The following is a 16,277-nucleotide window of genomic DNA, read 5'->3' on the forward strand; positions in this document are numbered from 1 at the left end:
GATTTTAAAAAACTAAAAAGAATAAAAACTGACACCAATTATATGTATAAACTTTATTAAAATTTCTTTACGGAGGTCAGCTGTTACAATATCATAATGTATAACTATAGCTCCATGAGAAGAAAGTCTACAAAATTAACTTCTATAGCCAATCTGTATAAACTCTAATACACATATTTAACCATTAACTGATAAAAATACACAAGTAAATCAACATGTAGAAAAAAAAAAGAGAAAATAAACTGTAGATATATCAATAAAAAAATCTCATTGTATCAGATAATGAATCACTAACAAACAACCAAGCTATCTTTATAACATACACAAATACAAAACATATATGTTTGATAAATGGTTATAAAAAATGAACATGCAAAACAAATTTAGGGTTAAACTACGTCTGAATCTTGTTCCACTAAACACCTAATGCAAGAAGATACAAAACAAAAGAAAACTTTTGTATAATGTGAATTTGGCTCATTAAACATCTAATGCAACAGAATAAAGATATCAGATATGTCCTGCTTTTATTTCAGATGGCAGAAATCTTGAATCAAAACTAAGTTCTGTATAATGTGAGTTTTGTCTCATTAAACATCTCATGTGACAGGATAGAGACATCAAATATGACCTGCTTTTATTTTAGATGGCAGAGAATCTTCAATTAAAACAAAGATCTGTATAATCTAACTTTTGTCTCATTGAACATCTCATGCGACAGGATACAAAGACTAGATCAGACATGTATTTTTCCACCTAGGAGGTAATCTTGAAAGAAATAAAATTCAATGTTTCTTAAAGAATAATTTATCCAACTGTCTTTTTACATGTTCCATTTTAGATCAAATTTTCTTTTCATTTAAAACTTTAATTAAATGTAGTTTTAAACTGTCCTAAAAAGTTTACAGGTACAAATGCTTTTATAACTTCCTAATCAGATACAGTGTGCTCAATTATTCATTGTAGTTACAGGAATAATGAAGATCCTCATCAAACAAAATCCAGTAAATAAATTAAAACAATTTCTTAATATTACATCAAGAAAACTGACATATACATTCATTAAATATGACTGCAAATATCTGATTAACTGTTCAGTGATCCACATTTTAATTTCTGTTTTTATCAGGATAAAAAGATTGTTTATCATCAATAAATACAGTTACAATTTTGTAAACACAATATTTCCTTAATGTACTAACTAAACCCCAAAAAGAAGATTATCAGATGTGTAAAACTGTAATATAATAATATTGTATAGAAAGCAAACATTAATAACGTAATCTAAACAACATACATTTAAGAGAAAACAGCATTAAGCATATCTTTAAAATGAAAAACATCTTATAAATCCAGTAACATAAACATTAGAACATAGAGTGAGTGATTGTATGTGTGAGTGTTGTTCTTTCTATAATTGTTCACAACATTTATAAAAGCACAGCTTAAAAACCTTCGACAGAAACAGTTTATACAAAACTGAAGAACATTATCAAATTTCACTTCACATCCCCAAAAAATATTACATACTTGCAAAATATTAAAACAAATTTGTTTAACAGTTGCCCTTTAACAATGCATGGTTGTTATCATTTATAAAGATGTGTAATATTCACATTAATGATTTAAAATTGTTTATTTTATACCACTTAAAAACACTGACAGCAGTGTAACTTTAAAAACTTTTGTTTTTACTAAAAATCTATCTCATACAGTTTTTACCAACAAATATTACGGCACATATGGTTAAAATACACCATTCTAACACTTTTACCAAAACCAATGTCTATTAAAGAACATAAGAGCAAACAACTTATGATAGTTTTAAAACTTCAAACTAAAAAATAACATATCTAATATTGTTGATTTGTAAAACATTATATATTTAAAGAACAACAAATGTATATAATGACCAAACTTAAATAGTTCACTGGTAAATACCTTCATGGGGTTTCTTTTAATCATTATCAATATTCATAAAAGACAAACTGTCACATCTACATTGTATCAATCATTTCTAATGTAATACATCTTATATTAAGGAATAAAAAATGTTTACCGTAGTTATGAATAAACATAATCCATAAAAATAAAATAAAGATTGAACACAAAATATTTAAGTATATATCAGAAGAATATTAACTAACTACAATTCCAAGACTTTGCAATTAAAATATATTCTTTTCATTTGACAAATACTTGGTGGACTCGAATCTGTTTGTTGTTAAGTATAAAACTACAAAGTGGTCTTTCTGTGTTGTGTCCACTACACCAACATGTATTGAAGCCTCATATTTAACATTATATAAGCCCCCTCAGACTTACTTCTAAGCCAGTGGGGAAAGATAGATTTAATGAAACCTATATTGTTGAAGAATACATGAAGTTAAGCCACCAAAAAATTAATAATGTGAATCAGTCAAAAGTTCCAAAAAAATTTTGAAAAAAAAAAATTTAATATTTACTTGAATAAATATTGAACAAAACTTAACCAACTAAGTTATATACACAAAAACTGCTTAGCAGAATGTATTTTTCTTAAATATTTTTAATCCAAAGAAAACTTAAATAAAATGAAGAAAAACAAACAAGGTGTACAATTCAAATAATCAAATAAAAACCTACACTCATGAATTAAGGGACTAACACACCAATCAGAAGATTCCACACAATAAAACAGTCTTTAATCATATACTAGAAGGGTAGGCTATCCAGTGGGCTTTGTTAAGGTACAAATATTTAAAGTGGGCACTAAAAACAGAATATGCACTGTAAAAAATAATTAAATTGGCATAATTCTAGCTAGTAACAAATAAAAATTGTTTTCATCAAATAAAAGTAGCATTTTTCTTTCCTATAAATTTCTCTTGCGTGCTTTTAAGATCTCAAAATAAGGCAGCAGTGTATGTCCTCTTCCAAATGAAAAAGAAGGTAGTCTAATACTTTTGTTCTGATGCCTGGAGTGTTTTGATAATTTTTTCCCAAAAGAATACAACATTTGTTCAATTTAAATTAATCATTGTGTTTTTAACAAAAAATTAAGCCTACTTATGGTAGCACTGATCCTTGAAATTGAGCCAATTTATGTGCTGAGGAAACACTGTTAAAACAAAACAAATTTATGGTGTTGTGTATTGTCGTGTTGTGTTTTCTTATAGCAAAGCCACATCAGGCAACCTGTTCAGTCCACTGAGGGAAATCAAACAACTGATTTCAGCACTGTAAATCTATAGACTTACTTCAGTAACAGCAGTTGACATATGATGTTGCAATTTCTGAAAGTACACTTTCAATCATATATGTCATTGCAAAATTAATGCAATATAAATAAAGAGATACATAACAAACTGTTTTAACACCATACGTTTACTTATGAATAATAAAAAAGTGAAAATTCATATACATGTTCTTTTTCAACATCTCCATAAAACTTGAATTAAAAACTAGGAAAATTTTCTGTAATATTAACAAATTATGGCAATTAATTTTAATGACTTTGTAAGTGGTAATCATACTCATAACAAGACAAGTAGAGAAGACTTATGAATTTTAAAAAATGCAATTTAGGAATGTGCTAAATTTCATGCTAATATTGGCTTTAATGGTGAAGTTATGCTAATAAATTGGTGACTACAGTGAAAATTGAGTTTTGAGAAAGTAACTGATAAAATTTTTCTGCACTTAAATGTCAATAAGATTTTAGTAAATGTGTGCATTTATCACATTCAACAAGTTTGCCTAGTTTTAAGGGTCAGTGCTACCTTAACATCTTGAGGCTTACTCAGAGGTTTGTTTCATTTGTTTGTACTTAAGCATAATGGTTGTATTATGCCCACCTTAAACCCCACATTACAGTGTTACAAGCCATCAAACTTACTGCTGAACCATTAGGGGTAGGCAAATTATTACCCACTAATAGCATAAACATTAACTTGAACATCACAGTAATATTGTTACTTTCTTTTATCTAATAAAAATGATTAATCTATACAATATACAGTGAAGCAAGTTTACAGTAACAGACTGTGTTAAAAACTTCTCATGTAACCAATAACCTTATTCCTGATGTTAAAGACAGTGGTAATAATAGTAAAGAAACACATCAACTCAACAGCTTTGTAAATTTCATTTAAACATAAAGTATAAGAATCAAACATTTGTTTTTGTTATTTTTTTAATATCATCAAGACTATACTAGAATAAAATATTATACTAAAAAGACACAAAGTGTACAGAAAAAGATTGTGTAGTAAAAATCCAAATTTTAGAAACTTCTCTTTTATTGTTATTTCCCATTTCAAGCAAGAACCACATGTAAGAAGTACACTGAATTCTTAACTAAACTCCTGTTCTTTAGCTCATCAGAACCATATCCAGCAAGACTAACACATCCACAAAAGTATAGCTAAACTGAATGATGCTGTTAGTGCACATAGATTTATGTTCATTAATAGTCAAAACTCCAACAAGTGGCATCACTAAATTTGTTTTATATGTGTGGTGTTTCAAACAGTCTTTTACTCATCACAGTAAAACTATACTCATGCATGGTTTGAAAAATATGAAGCATTGATGCTATTAATTTATTCAGTAGACAACCTGTTTAAAATACTTAAAGCAAATACAAAGTCCAATCTATCACTCAATTCAATGCAGCTGTGTGTCACTCGGCTATATCAGTGTAACCAAGTAACATGTGGTGAATCAAGTCACAGAGTGGACTTCATGTTCAAATTTATTTCTGACTTCTTAATAACTATTAGCATGATACATGTGAGTTGCTTTGATATGGAAGCTGTTCAAATTGCCTCAATGCAGGTCCAAAAGGTTAATGATATTTCATTTTAAAATATGACACTTGACACAATATATAAATTAAACAATCTCCAATAAAATCATGTGTCTCTTGCTTGAACACCAAATAATAAAGTGCAAAGTATAGTTTCATTATTATTCTTTTTCTTATTTTTTCCAACAAAATTTTATGTATTAGCTGTTTAAACAATAAAGGATATGAGCATTTTAACTCTCCAATTTACAAAAAACCAACAACAGTTGTTGGTAGTATAGATCTCATTATGTGTTCTACAACATGGAATATTATATACTTGAACACTCATGAATTACAAAGATCAAAAAATCTGACATGTCCATAATTCTCGTAGAATGATTTTCTCCATGTTTAAATGTTTCTGACACAGATAAATAAATAATACTGTTTTTAAGTAACTACATGAGTAATTGAAATAGATGATTAAAAATACTAATATATACATATCTGGTATTAATGTAAGTACATTAAGGCATTAATTCTGCATTACTATGAATGAAAGTTGTTAATAAAGCTTCCTTCAAAACAAAACAACAAATACTTAATTCTGTAGTTAAACACAAACTTTGATGAAAGTGATAGGCATGTATTCTATGGTTACAGGTTTAAAAACAAAACTGAAATAAGCCGATAAACATAAGATTAATTTTACATTATATAAAATAAATATTGATTACTATAATTAGTTTTTATGACAACTACCTATATACTTATTGAAAGAAAGAACTAACATTTAGTTGCTGTATCTGTCCTTCCAAAAAATGGTTATACTGCTCACATGTGCAGAAAAACCAAACAAGTACACTGATTAAAAATGACACCAAAGAATTACTTGTCAACCCTTTCCTAATTATCTGACAAAGAAGTTTAAAAAGGTTAACTTCTTGTATTCTATTCCAAAGCTGTATAATATTTTTGAAGATGAATAAAATCTTGCTGCTTCTGTAATTCTATAACCATTTCATGGACAAATTGGACAATATATTTAACTTATCCACATCACCCTAGTCTCCTAACAGTAGCTAAGAAAACTGAATACAATATCAGTCTTTTAAAAATATAATATATAACTGAAAAAACTAAAAAAATCAGTCAGATACTGTTTCAAAACGCTCGTAGCAAAATATACTGGCTGTCATTACACTCACTGAAAATTTTCTAAAAAAAAATATAATTGTCAAGACGCTTGGGTTTAATGTGAACTTCCTTTACAAAAACCATCTAACATAAAACATACAAATATAGAATAGTACAACACAGTGTTTAAAAATTTACATAATAAACCATAACTGTACAAATAATACAAATGAATATTGTCTGTATTATGAAATGTAGCAAAAAATCAGTACTATATTTCAAAAACTCTACGCATGTTGTTTCTTCAATTGTACTTTTAAAAGTATGCAGAGTCAAAAATATGTTTAAATAATAGTGGATTCAAATAATTAGGAAATAAAAGAAAAACATACTAGAATGATAAATGTAATACTGTTCACTCAAAGATTCTTTCAAAGTCTGGCCATGTTAACCTGCAGTTAATTTTTTAAACCTTGTATTCATTATCAAAGAGTTATAAATATTAAGATTACGTGTGTTACAAATATACTATTTTCTCAACTGTTATGCACTCTCACTGTGGTGAAGCTTCACTTTAATTAGTTCTCTCTCTCTTTTTTCAGAACTGAAGCTGAGAAAATTTTGCATATACAAACACAAAGGACAGCTGATAAAAATAAGATACTCAGTAATTAAAAATGCTACTCAAAAAACAAATATAAATTAAACTCACTGGTTCCACTGCCACATAACTGAATGAACATTAGTTAGATTAGTTGCTACTGTTTTATAATGAAGTGGTAAAATATTTTCGTATTCTTCTGCACGTTCCCAAATCCCATTTGTAATGTTTCTAGTGCTTTATTTGAAAAAAATATGATGTGTTATTATATTCCTTTATCTACTTTTTATGTTAAGACCTCTGTCCTTTATTCTGATTGACTGCTAAGGACTAAGAAGCAAACAAATCTGCAAAACAACAATCAACAGATTAAGTAAACATGACTTAAAAAAGGCTAATTCAACATTTGGGTGAAACGTACAAGTGAATACAAAAGGAATAAGTGGTTCAAAAATGACATATGAATTACTATATTCCAATCTACAGAAATTCATCAACTTCATAATTTTAAAGTTCTTACAATTAATCTATTCTTCCATAAACATAGGATTACAGATACACAGCATGTAAAAAATAATATCAAAATGAGTTCACTATAAATAATCCCAAGCGAAAAACACCTTTTTACTTAACCCATGATAAGATATATATATTTATAGACACACATCATAAAGAAACACTTCCAGGTTAAAACTAACCAATAATCTCTACTTCTTATTAAACTAGTCTGCTTCATTCACCAAGAAACAATTTTTGAAAATCTACCAAGATATTTCAAATATCTAACAGATCCAATTCATTGAGTGCAAAGTAGTGTGAAAACTTAAAATACAGGGTGTTTGGAAAGTCACTGTGCAGTTTTGTAATCATATTTTATTCAGTCCATTTCAAGCCAGCAACTGATAGCAGTGTTTAAGAACAAAATAAGAAGGATCCAGGCCTGTATTGATGCCAACGGGGTCACTTTCAACATTGTTTATAAATATCATTCATATTTACCTCCTGTATTCTATATTGAAACATGTCTGTTAATAAATATATATGTGCACAGTGACTTTCTGAACACCCTGTAGTACATGAATAATGCAGGATTTTTTGTTCAATAGAAATCATTTTAAAAGACATCCACAAAGAAGTAATGTGACCCTAAACAGTAGAAAATACTTTTTCTCACAGTATGAATGCATCTACATCACAGTAATGATTAAAATCAATATTCAACAAGTCATGTGCTTGAAAGTTTACAAATTAAAATTAGAATCATTTGACATTTACCATTTATGTATCAGAACAAAGCTTCTGAACACTTTACACAACCATTAAGAAAATATTTTGGTGTCACAACATTTTACCTATCTTCATTTGTCACTTTTTCAGCAACTGAAGATATTTTGTGACTTAAGCTATACATTACAGCAAACCAATCTAAATGTTTAAAATCAAGTTGACTAACAACATAGTTCACTATTACCAACTTAAACATGATGTTCACACTTATCCATAATTAGCATCGAATAAATGATTATTTGTAGTTTATAATGATAAGTTAAAATTCACAACTTCTTTGTCTTTCACATAAAATATTTTATTTGAATGACCTAGAATGAAGTTTTAATAAGAAACAACTTAATAAACAGAGTAAATGTTTGTGATGAACTACTGCTTATGTTCTCATTTAAACATCTGCATAGCTTGTTGGGCTTAAAACGGTAACATACAGGAAATATTGTAACATATTATTAATTAAAATTCCATAAGATGGTATAAAAAAGATATATGTGTATATATAAAACGAGTCATTGGGATAATTTGTACTATCAGCTCTCCCACCACAAAAAAGGTAGTTAATTGTTCCTGATTATGTAAGTCCACGCTTTTTCAGCATTCTACACAATGTTGACAATGATATATGTTTCACCCCATGAAAAGTGACCCTGTCTTCCATTATAAGTCTTTGTAAGTCTTTTAGCGTTGCATCAGAGTGTTCTTGTACATACCTGATGATGGTGTTTTCTTGACTAGGGCTTAGCAGTGGTTGCCTCCCCCCCTTTCCCTTTTTCAAGAAACCTTCTGTAGAGAAATAGTAATTATAAAGGACGTCCCTACCATGCTGCTCCGTTTCCTGTATATTTACTGATGGAGTTGATTCTTTCTTCACAAACTTCTTTTTTAACACTTCTGGGGAGTTGGTTTCAGGATCCCTCAGATTTGCACACTTTGATGACTTCTCTGAAAGCAGCATAACAGATCAAGACAAGAACTGTCTAAGTAACTTCAAATGTAAATCTAACCAATACTACAGAGTATAAACTGTAACCCCTAACCTTTTTTACTGTATTTATACATTTTCATTATTTTGATAAAACGTACATTTTCTCATTTAATTATGAAAGCAAAAAACACACTTAATGGCTAAAATGAATAACACTAGATTATTCACAAAACTCCTAAATATTTTGAAGTTAGTAGAACAACTGTATAATCTGTAAAATAATCAAGTATTTTAATATGTAATGCTGTGAACTTTCCATGTGGAAAATAAAACATTTCTCAAGTTACAGAAGTCAGGTTTGCTAATGCTTTCTAATCTGTTATAGACCTTCATGAGAACATGAAAGCACTATACAAACACTGTTGTAGGGAGTTTCATTATCAAGTAATTTTCAACATTTTGGAATTGCCATTCATTGTTCAACAATATCCAAACATATTGTCATTGTAGATTTTATCACATTAATATTACTAAAGTTCTTCTGGCAAATGTTTTGTTGCTTGCTTGTTTGACATTTACTGGCACAAGCAACTAGGCTATATGCGAAATACAACTGGTAAAAAATTAAAATTATTAAAACACATAAAAAAGAATCATGTTAAAACAAAACAAAATCCAAAATTTGAATTAAAAACCTAAATAGAGTTAAAAAGGCCAATGGCCCTTAAAAATTTAAAAACACAACAGAGGTGGACAGTGTCACTATCACCAATGACATTGTCCAACATAAAGGGTGAACTCATGGTAAAAATGTGTCTAAAATGGTGCTGTCGCTCATGGTTGTAATGATGGCATAATAGTAAAATGTGGGCTACTGTGACTTAGGTGTCACACAGACCATTCATTAATGCATCAGTCCCAGATAAAAGAAAATGATGAGTTAAAAAACTATGACCAATGCTTGGCCCAGCTCAAACAACTTCCTCCTTCTAATCCTTACAGAAGCAAGACAACCAAAGTCCAATAGAAGGTTTTATTTAGAAAAGCTTGTTATTATGATGCTCACTACAAGTTGACTGCCAAGCCTTGAAAACAGGACTGTAGTCCATGTATGAGACAGGCATGGTTATGACAGCACCAGAGCAGACAAACTTAGCTGTAATGTCAACAAGGTCATTCCCAAGAATATCAACATCACCTGGTATCCAGAAAAGCTGAATAAAAATAGATGATAAATAGAAATTAGCCAGTTGGTTTTGAATATCGACAAGAACACAGTGACAACTAATGTGAAGTGATTCCAGGACCAGTAGAGAGTTAGATGAATTGGTAAAAATAGTACAGTTTGTGTACTGCATAGCTTCTATGTGATCCAGGGCAAGAGAAATGGCATACAGTTTGGTAGTGAACACAGAAACTATAGAGGGGATTCTGTGTTCAACCAACAAAGCCACCTAATTTCAAACCATACATATAAATAGGAATGGAAGAATAGTTCAAATGGTGTTTATCAAATAGAAGACACTACTTTCAACTGGGAATATCTGCCTTCAGATGGTTCAAAGAAAGATCACACTTGTGGATGGTAATAAGCCATGGTGGGAGGGGCTGACCTATGGGGAGAGCAACGTCGTCTGGTATCCAGAAAAGCTAGATAAAAATAGATAATAAATAGAAATTAGCCAGTTGGTTTTGAATATCAACAAGAACACAGTGATAACTAATGTGAAGTGATTCCAGGACCAGTAGAGAGTTAGACGAATTGGTAAAAATAGTACAGTTTGTGTACTGCATAGCTTCTATGTGATCCAGGGCAAGAGAAATGGCATACAGTTTGGTAGCGACCACAGAAACTATAGAAGGGATTCTGTGTGCAACCAAGAAAGCCACCTGACTTCAAACCATCCATATAAATGTGAATGGAAGAATAGTTCAAATGATGTTTGGCAAATGGAAGACACTACTTTCAACTGGAAATATCTGCCTTCTTCAGATGACTCAAAGAAAGGTCACACTTGTGGATGGTAATAAGCCATGGTGGGAGGGGCTGACCTATGGAGACAGCAATATCATCCAAGGACAGACCTACTTCAGCCAACTGTGCCTGGATACAAAAGCCAAAACTAACAATGGCAGATGGTCTACTCTGAAAAAGCATGACCCACTGAGGAAGGAAAACACAACCCTAGGTTGAATGCTGTGGTAAGGATTAAAGTTGTTGACATAGAGACTGCTTGCAATTGTATGGGGGAGTTCTCCACTGATACCATTCATCTTTATAATGAAAAGTGCGACACTCAAGACACAGCCCTAAGGGACTCCTAGTTCCCCTGGGGAAGAAAGGGAAAGTGTTGAACCCATGTAGACTTGAAATTGGCAGTCCATTAAAAATGTTTAATAAACATTGGGCAACTGGCCACACAAACCATATGAGTTGAGGTCTTGCAGGATGCCATACCTTGATGTAGTATCATAAGCTTTCTCAAGGTCTAAAAATACAGAAAAAAATGTTGTCACTTGAGAAAGGCTTCCCTGATTAATGTTTCAAGTTGAATTAGGTGGTCTATGATGGAGCACTGTCATTGGAACCCACACCAGGTGAGTAAGAGATAGTTGTTTGATTCAAGGAACCAAACAAGAGAAGCATTAACTTTCTGCTCTAAGATCTTACAGAGTCAGCTCGTCAAAGCAATCGGGCAGTAGTTTGAAGGAATCTTGGTATCCTTCCCGGGCTTAGAAAAATGGAGGACAATAGCATGGCATCAAGTATCAGGAAAAACATTCTCCTGCCAGATCCCATTAAAAACAACCAGAAGAATAGCAAGAGAGGCAGGAGAGAGATAATGTAGCATCTTGTGGTGAATTTCATCAAGTCTGACTGATGTTCTGCCACACTGATGAAGAGCAAGTTTGAGCTCCACCAGTGTCAAGGGTCGATTATACTCATAGAGATGATCAGCCCAAAAAGAAAGAGGTGATTGCTCTGCCCAAGTCTTGATAGTTAAGAAGATGGGGGATGAGGCAAAAGTGCTAGATGCATGAGAAAAGCTTTTGTCAAGAGTAATGGTGATTCTCTGAGCATTAACAACTTCTTGGCCATCAGACAGCAAGATCAAAAGGGGGAAGAAGTACAATGCTCACTGACCTTCTGAATTTTGTCACATATGACTTTGGAATTGATGGTAGAAGAAATGCTAGTTGTGAACTTAATGCAAATTTCTTTAGGCTTTGACATCTTACCTGCCAAGCATGTGCATGGGCCCGCTGGAAAGTAATGCAGTTTAAAAGTGTGGGGTATGTACAAAAGGCATTCCAGGTCTATTTTTGAGCCTTCCGTGCCATGTGGCAGGTAAGATTCTACCATGAACGAGGATACCGTGGAAAACATGTTGAGATTTTATGAATAGATTGAACAGCTGCTTGGAGAATACAGTTAGATACTACTGCCATACAGTTGTCTATTGATGGTTTACATATGATGGCAGAATCAGGTTCCAAGATAGCAGTGAAAGAGGGCCAGTTGGCCTGGTCAAGCTTCCACTGTGACACACTGGTCGGGTGGCACTAACTCAATATGATAGGAAAATAATCACTACCCTATGGATCACTGAAGAGGAGTAGAGAGAGAGAGATCAACAGCAGTAAAAGACTGACTAGATGCATGAAGAGAGAAAGGTTATGATCCAAAAGCATACATACACTATACCAAACAAACCCTCCCATCAACGTCAGCACACCTCAGAGGGGATTATGCCCATTAAAATCCCACAGGATTAAAAAGGGAGACAGCAAATGTTTAATGAAAGCATCAAAATCTGACTATTCATAGGTCTCCTCAGACGACAAGAAGAGAGAACAAACAGTGATGGTATAACCCAAGGATACAGATGGCTACAGCATCCAAGGGTGTGTTGAGTGGTAAAGATAGGGTGAGCACATGCTGATCAACTAGCAGTGCCACCCCTCCATCACACAACCTGACATTTCTATACAGAGAAAACTGCCAAAAGGTGATTGTATCAACAGATTTCACAAATGTTCCCTGTAAGAAAAGACACAGGATGGTAAGAATCAATCAGCACTTTGATGTCATCCAAATTTGAATGGAAACCTCAACAGTTTCACTGTATTAAAGTGTCAATTTTTACATTTGTGAAGAAGAACTGGACAGAAAGCCCTTCTGTTTTCAACTACATTGTTTCTCTTTCTCAGATCTACTCACCTCCATGAATCCTGCCCTAGGTTGAGTTGGTAGGTCTCTGTTGGTAGATGCAGAAAGATTATTCAATAATGCCCTCAGTCACTGGAATCTGGACCTGAAGAAATGCTAGAAGCTGGAACCAAAGAAAGTGGATCCAGGGAGTCACTGAAAAGAATGGTGGAGAAAGAGATAGGTCTTGATGTTCACATTCTTTTTACCACAGAGGGCTAAAGCTTCTTTACGTGGTTTGAAAACGACTCTGTTGAATACATGAAGAGATCTCTCTGCACTCCCACTGTAACAGTGGAACAGAGGACAATAGCATACATTCGAGATGGAGTGGTGGACAGTAACTTTTGAACCTTGGGGTAAGAAATGTTGTGAACTGTTTTCAAACTCTGGACCTTATTTTACTCCACCAACCTAGGGCAAGAATGAAAGTAAGAAGGGTGAGAGCCACTATAATTAGCACAATGAGAGTCTATTTCACACTCGAAGGCTTCATGGCCCTTGCCACCAAAATGAGCACATGTCAAGAAACAGTGACATGATGTCCTCAAGTGACCGAACCACTGACATTGGAAACATCTGAGAGGGTTTGGAACATATGGCTGCACCTTGCAATTTAGATAACCTGCTTTGATTTGATTGTGACAAGTGGATTTAGTGATGTAAATGTAAAAATTAGGACATTGGTCAACATCATAATTCCATCTTTGGGAGTGGAAACGTGCTTCACTGCAGAAATTCCTTGGGTGGAAAAACCAGCAAGGATCTTAGACTCGGGAATGTTCTTCAAATCCCTTTCAACAGTAACACCTCATAACAAATTCATAGTAGTATATGGAATAACCTCAATGGATATATCCCCAATGGCCTACAAATGAAAGAGGAGTTCATTCTGTTTTGGTGTGGATGTTTCCACCAAGATGTCCCCAAAATATAGCTTTTTGACTGACTTAGAAGAGCCAGCAAATCCCTCTAGTCCCTTCTGAATAAAAAAGTGAGACATTTGCCCTAAAGTTTTGTCTGATAAAGAATGTAATATCAGAAAATGAGGTAGAGGTGTTAAAGAAGTGGATGATTGATGTTCAGGATCTTCAAGATATGTTTGTTTACTTATGGTCTGTTTTTTATTATTTTATTTTTATTTTAAGTTTAGGGATCCACAATAAAGGAAGAATATTTTGGTGCTTACTGACTACACCCACCATGGAGCCATACGAGGAGACACACTACAATGCCAAACAAGGACATTACAGCAATGCCAGGGTATCATGAACACTATACCTAAACATCAGGATCAGATACAATGTCCACAACACCTACTGAGAACACCCAAAACTGGTGCTTGGTTGACTCCAGCCCAAGTAGACTAACAGGCCACCCATCAACAGGAATTCAAGGCCAAAATTGGCAACCGTTTCAAATCTATCCATAAAATGATCACTTGAGAAAGAAGATAATGGAAAACCCAAAATGGGACCTTCAGAATATATACAACTTCTATTTCTATTTCTGATTTTATATCTATTGCTATTCTTTATTTCTTACATGAGACTGGCAAGTAGAGATTGAGACTGATAGATGGTCTATTCCCACAGCAATGTGAATTCTACTTCTTCAATTACCTCCAAAACCTAGGATACATTATATAATCCCACATTGTAGCTTGTACCCTGAGATCTTTTCAGTTGAAGCAGCAATTTTTTGTTTAATTTGTTTTGGGTCATGTTTGAGTTAAAATAAATTATATAATTAGCCAGAGGTTTGGATTTGCTGTTTTTAATGCAATCTGTCCTTATCAATCTTACTCAATTAACTTTATTAAAATGTAATTATTTTCACTAATATACATAGACAGATAGATATTGTTATTAAATTGAAAATTTTCAACACAAGTATTTGTTAATTACATAAATAGCCTTGAACCCTCTGTTCAATTTACTTTTAAAAATGGATGAAGAGTTAGGAAATGAGAAATTATATAGATGGCATAATTTTTTATTTGTAAAGTAGTAGTCACATGACCATGATTTTTGTATTTGAGTAGTACACAGTAACTATATTTCACACTCCCAAAAAATGTAAAGCATACTGAAACATGTAGAATGACTTTTACAACTGTTCATTGGTTTAAATAAATATTTTTAATCATGTATTATAATTAGAAAACCAATAACTCTTTTGACACAAATTCAATCAACTACTTCGTACTCATTTAAAGTCAATATGGTTTTGATACTACTGATTTAATTCTCTCAGTAAGATTGGTCTATATGATCGACCATGTGATCTGTTAGTATTCATTTAGTCTTTTCAGTTTTAATACTTCTACCTCTCAATTATAGTACGTTTCACAAAAATTGGTAATTTTTCAATTAATATTATATGTCTTTCACATACACACAATTGTTTTTAGTGAAGTATTTTTAATAAAATAAATATTTGTCCATGAATATATTTGTTTTGAATATTCCATGTTAAAAGTAATTTTTCATGCTAAAATTAAAAATACTTTTCCTCATCTCAAAAAATCTCAAATTTCTTTTGTATAATCCATAAGACTTGCTCAACCAATTTTAAACGTTTTTTTTATTCTGTAAAGCTTTATAGTTTATCTATTATTTTCTCTACTCTACCTCAATATGGAGTTATTCAATTTGAACAAACTTGTAACCAAAAAATCTAAATCACTCCTTTTTTTCTTTCTAGAATAACTTCAAATTGTAACATAAAACTACCTTCAATTATCCTAAGTAGCTTTCAACTTGTAACTGTATACATCTATTTATAATTAAATTTTGTTTTATTGCCCTTTGAACCAAGTGTAACTATTATTTGTACCATTACAAGTTGTAAATCACTTCGGGAATGTGGAGCCTACATTATGCTATTGAATTACACTACCCACAAGCTAATCCAAGCTGCTTGCATGCACATCTCCTGACACTTATTATTTATTTTACCTAATCTAACTATACCCAGCCTAAAGAGATTTCTATTTTTACATTTTATTTATGTTTATAATAATAAATAACTAAAAAATACACATAAAAAACTAGAAATAAAGTATTTAGCTACTCTTTTTTTTTTTTGGTGTTGACTGTCAATAACACTAAGCCATACTTTTGTTTTTAATATACTAATGGTAGTAATGCACTAAATTTTTATTTAATTAAATAATGCATCAAAGAACACAGACTAATAACATGCAAAAAGTAGACAATTTTCCATAACTCTCAAACTCTTTCTGGCTCTCTAACTATGTAACAGGATACATTACAAATTCATCCAGGCTAGTCAATGTTTCCTATGGAAAAAAGCTTGTAACAAAAGATAAAATAACAATTCC

General features: G+C 32.0%; 1 protein-coding gene across 24 annotated transcripts in view; it reads right to left on the bottom strand.

The window, feature by feature from the left end:
• The window catches only part of LOC143239031 (uncharacterized), a 51,716-nt gene that overhangs the window by 15,646 nt on the left and 19,793 nt on the right, over window positions 1–16,277 (bottom strand). For 15 of the 24 annotated variants that reach the window (XM_076479780.1, XM_076479784.1, XM_076479787.1 and 12 more), the window contains one exon: window positions 41–8,738. In XM_076479780.1, coding sequence (XP_076335895.1) covers window positions 8,368–8,738 — 371 coding nt within the window. In that variant the 3' untranslated portion in view covers window positions 41–8,367. Of the gene's footprint in view, window positions 1–40; window positions 8,739–16,277 lie in introns of those variants that run through there. The other 9 variants (XM_076479775.1, XM_076479778.1, XM_076479777.1 and 6 more) reach the window with 2 other exon arrangements.

Source organism: Tachypleus tridentatus, chromosome 13 (genome assembly GCF_004210375.1).
Source record: "Tachypleus tridentatus isolate NWPU-2018 chromosome 13, ASM421037v1, whole genome shotgun sequence".
NCBI lineage: Eukaryota > Metazoa > Arthropoda > Merostomata > Xiphosura > Limulidae > Tachypleus > Tachypleus tridentatus.